The 3,875-nt window shown below is 46.1% G+C and overlaps 2 protein-coding genes across 2 annotated transcripts; one reads left to right on the forward strand and one right to left on the reverse strand.

Annotated features, from left to right (window-relative positions):
• Positions 1 to 40: 40 nt before the first annotated feature.
• Positions 41 to 454, forward strand: COCMIDRAFT_111346 (uncharacterized protein; the record flags this gene model as incomplete). The annotated part of the gene is made up of 1 exon (XM_007695769.1): positions 41 to 454. The coding sequence occupies one exon, from the start codon at positions 41 to 43 to the stop codon at positions 452 to 454; it is 414 nt and encodes a 137-aa protein (XP_007693959.1).
• A 400-nt stretch (positions 455 to 854) lies between these two features.
• COCMIDRAFT_10391 (uncharacterized protein) lies at positions 855 to 2,502 on the reverse strand (the record flags this gene model as incomplete). The annotated part of the gene is made up of 3 exons (XM_007695770.1): positions 855 to 1,118; positions 1,175 to 1,558; positions 1,612 to 2,502. The coding sequence occupies 3 exons, from the start codon at positions 2,500 to 2,502 to the stop codon at positions 855 to 857; spliced, it is 1,539 nt and encodes a 512-aa protein (XP_007693960.1).
• Positions 2,503 to 3,875: the final 1,373 nt, after the last annotated feature.

Here is a 3,875-nt window from a genome sequence, read left to right on the forward strand (position 1 = left end):
CCCCGCCGCCCCTTACGGCCAAGCCCCCGCCCCCTCGGCCATGATCCCCGCCACGCCCATGAGCTCCAACCACACACGCAACCTCATTGGCATGAACGCCGTCAACGCCTGCCGCCTCAACGACACCAAGAACAAGCCGGGCTTCTGGTTTGTCCTGCAGGACCTCAGCGTCCGCACAGAGGGTACCTTCCGCCTCAAGCTCTTCCTCTTCGACATTGGCGCCGGCGACGGCACAAACGCCACCGTGGCCCCAGAAGGCCCCACGCGCGGCAAGGGCAAGTGTCTAGCCGTCAACTTCTCCGACCCCTTTACCGTCTACTCGGCAAAGAAGTTCCCCGGCGTCATTGAGAGCACCCCGCTGAGCAAGTGCTTTGCCCAGCAGGGCATCAAGATTCCCATTCGCAAAGATGGCCCCAAGCTCCCTAACCAAGCAGAGTATGATGCCGACGATTAATCCTGTAGTTACCAAGCTCGTTTTCGCTACGAATAATCAAAAAAAACATTCTTCCATTCTTCCGCACGATAGACTTGACATACGTTAAAACATTAAAAGATGATGATTGCAAAGCAGATGGCTCATCTTTATACATAGACTTACTATTACGACGTGACTATAATATATACATGTTACCTTTTTCCATGTGGATGCCCCCTCCACCCCCTCAATGCTTGTGATGACTGTAGTTCTCTTAGGAAACAACTAACCATATTCGATACTCAATAACTGCAGTCTAGTGTAGTATGTATGTTGTCACAGTTTCCATTGACGGTAGGTTAGACCCGCGACAAATCGTATCCTCATCATCGTTGGGAAAATTCTTCTCTATGAATTTCGTACACAAAGATTGACATCTCTACTCTATATGCTTGACCACATTGCCATGATCGCCCTTTTCCATTATGTACTCTGGCACAAGTGACCCCAAAATTGGCTTCCTCGATTCTCGAACAAGCGAAAGAATCGAACCACTTTCTTGAAACATCATCTCGAGCTCCTCTAGACTGCGGCCCATGGTTTCTGGGTAAAGGAAGTAGATGATCGGAACAATTGAAGCAGACACAGAAAGGAATACCAGATAGTATCGCCAGCCAATAGTTTCAATCGCCACGGGGGTAACCTATCACATGTTAGAGCCAACCCTCTTGTGAAGAGTGAGAAGTCTGCAGTACTGACCATGTTGATGACGAAGTTCCATAGCCAGTGATTCGCGGTTGATATACCCGCCATGCGAATCCTTAGTCTTGTTGGAGCGACCTCGGTACAGTATAAAAAGTTCGCTCCAGAGAATCCAATGGGTATAAAGAAATTAAACAAGTAGATGAAGAACGCTGAAGCAATCTGTGCCGCATAGTTGCTCTTTGGGAAGCTAGAGGCAATAGCAAGAGCCATCATACACGACGCCATTCCACAACCACTAAACATGAAGAGCTTACGGCGACCATATCGATCAATCGTAAAGTAGGCAACAAAACAAGAGAGGAATTTCCAGGTAAGAGCTCCTCCTGATAAGATGCGAGACATCTCACTGCTCATTCCGAGGCCTTGTTGAAAGATAATCTGCATCCGTTGCGTTAGTCAAGCCAATGTTGATTAATCCGACTCCTACTTACCGTGGAGTATGTCGATATAAGATTGGCTCCACACATTTGTTGTGCAAATTGTAGGAAGATACACAAGGAAAACCGGTAGAACAATCTATCCTTGCCCATGGTGAAGATGTCGCTTATCCTGGCCCGGGCCTTGGTCTCCTCTAGTGCGAGTTCAATACCGTTGATCTCGTCACTGATGACGGGATCCGTAGAATCAAGTCCCTCGAAAGCTGACATGCTCGCGCGCGCCTCTTCATATCTAGATTGTTTGCACAGCCACCTTGGAGATTCTGGAATCGTAAAGATGGCAGCCATAGGCACGATTGAGATCAGAGTCGGGATAGCGAGTGGGATACGCCATTGTAGAGGGAGATTGTCCTTGATCTCGAAGAATCCAAGGTTAATCCAGGCCTCAAGCATGTAGCCTGCAAGGATAAAGACACCATCGAGAACAACGTGTTTGCCGCGGTTAGACGTTGTCGAGCATTCTGACTGCCAAACAGGAACTGTTGCGCTCATCCCCCCAACACCCCATCCCAAAATAATTCTTCCAACAACGAATTGCGCAACATGAAAGCTGGTGCACTGAAGGATTTCCCCTACTAGTGTCAGCAAGGCGGCAGTAAAGATAATCTTGCGATGTCCATATTTTTCCGCAGACCAAGAGCAAGATAGAGCTCCAAAGAGGGCGCCGATTGTAAATGATGCCACTACAGCACCCTGCCTTGTTGACTTCCGACTCTTCTCAGTACCCTGAGCATCGATTGTATCAATCTCAGGGAAATTATGGTTCCAATCACGAAGCGATAGGAGGCCACCAACGCCTGATTGATTGTAACCGAAAAGCACAAAAGCTGGCATAACTACAAGTAGTAGCTGAGCTAGCCGCAGTTGCTTTCCAGTGAGCCCCATACTGTTTCTGCCTCCCCTAGTGGAGTTACGGTCGGATGGGAGGAAAGGTGCCTTTGATTAGTCGAGCAATTCAACGTGTTGGATCGTGAGCTGGCGACACACAACTGATGTTGATCGGAGTAGGTGACGAAAATGAAAAATCTGGGAGCAGAGCGTTATTTGTATTCCAATCGTGCCGATTGGAAATGTGCCCATCCAAGAAGCTGTGGGGAAATGTCGGGGCAGATTGAGATCCCCGCGGTAGCACATCGTGAGATCCGGGGAATAAGAACAGACGCTCTGCGAACAGTACAAATTTGTAACGCGCAAGCAGCCGATAATGGCATCGATTCGGACCAAAACTCAAGCTCACCAAGCCTCACCAAGACTAGACGCAAGAGTGCTAAGGCATTTGACAATCTTGTGCCTCCGACCCGCGGGTACAGCAACGAATCAAGTCCACGGGAGGCGCACGGGAAGCCCGTGGGCTTACCCGCGGGAAGTCCATGAGAAAACCCACGGGAAAACCTACGGGAAAGCCCCCGATGCCTACGGTGGTTGTACGTAAACGGTTAGTAGTAGCCGGAAGACTTGCTATACTGGGAGGCACAACCGACAAGCCGTGCCAAGCATATCCAACCACGCCGGATGCGACTAGCTACCCCACGTCAAAACGTATCATATTTCGTAGGCTTCTTGGTAGAATCATCCTCTGTGACATGACGTGCTGTTGCTTTTTCAAGGCTACTTGGGTCAGGTCAAAACATGGACGAGATTTCATCGTCGTCTCTTCCGCATAAATAACGTCCGATGGAGGACTCGCTTGTTGCCGTTCAAAGGCCAGCACATTGAAGTCTGGTGGTGTTTTTCGTCCATGTGGCTTCGCTTGAACCCTAAAGCACCTTGAACTGAACCGATGCTTATGTGACTAGTCTGTAATAAAGTAATTAGTTAATTTATTTATAGAATCTAGTAGTAGTTAAAGTATTATATAGAGTCTAGAGTGCTAATACTTCTTTAGCTTAATCTAGATTAGGGTAAGTAGAACTTAGATTAGTGCTATAAGAGTTACCTAGTAATTTATAATAAAAAAAAGTTATATATATAACTAGAGTTTTAATAATACTAATCTATTTAATAGACTAATATATAACTATCTTATTAAGTAAAAGATACTAGTAAGAAAGTATAATTTAAGTTAACTATAATAAGAGTAATTATAAAATCTATCTATCTTTATATTCTTATTACCTTCTATTCTAGCTTTATAGTCTTTACAAAATAATCTCTATATCTTTTAAAGTTTCTAAAGATATCTAGTTACGTGTAAGGGTGTCCTTATATACTAGCGCGGAATACTTAGTCTTAATATAAAGCTATAGTAGTAAATAGGT

This window comes from Bipolaris oryzae (genome assembly GCF_000523455.1).
Source record: "Bipolaris oryzae ATCC 44560 unplaced genomic scaffold scaffold_445, whole genome shotgun sequence".
In the NCBI taxonomy this organism is placed as follows: Eukaryota; Fungi; Ascomycota; class Dothideomycetes; order Pleosporales; family Pleosporaceae; genus Bipolaris; species Bipolaris oryzae.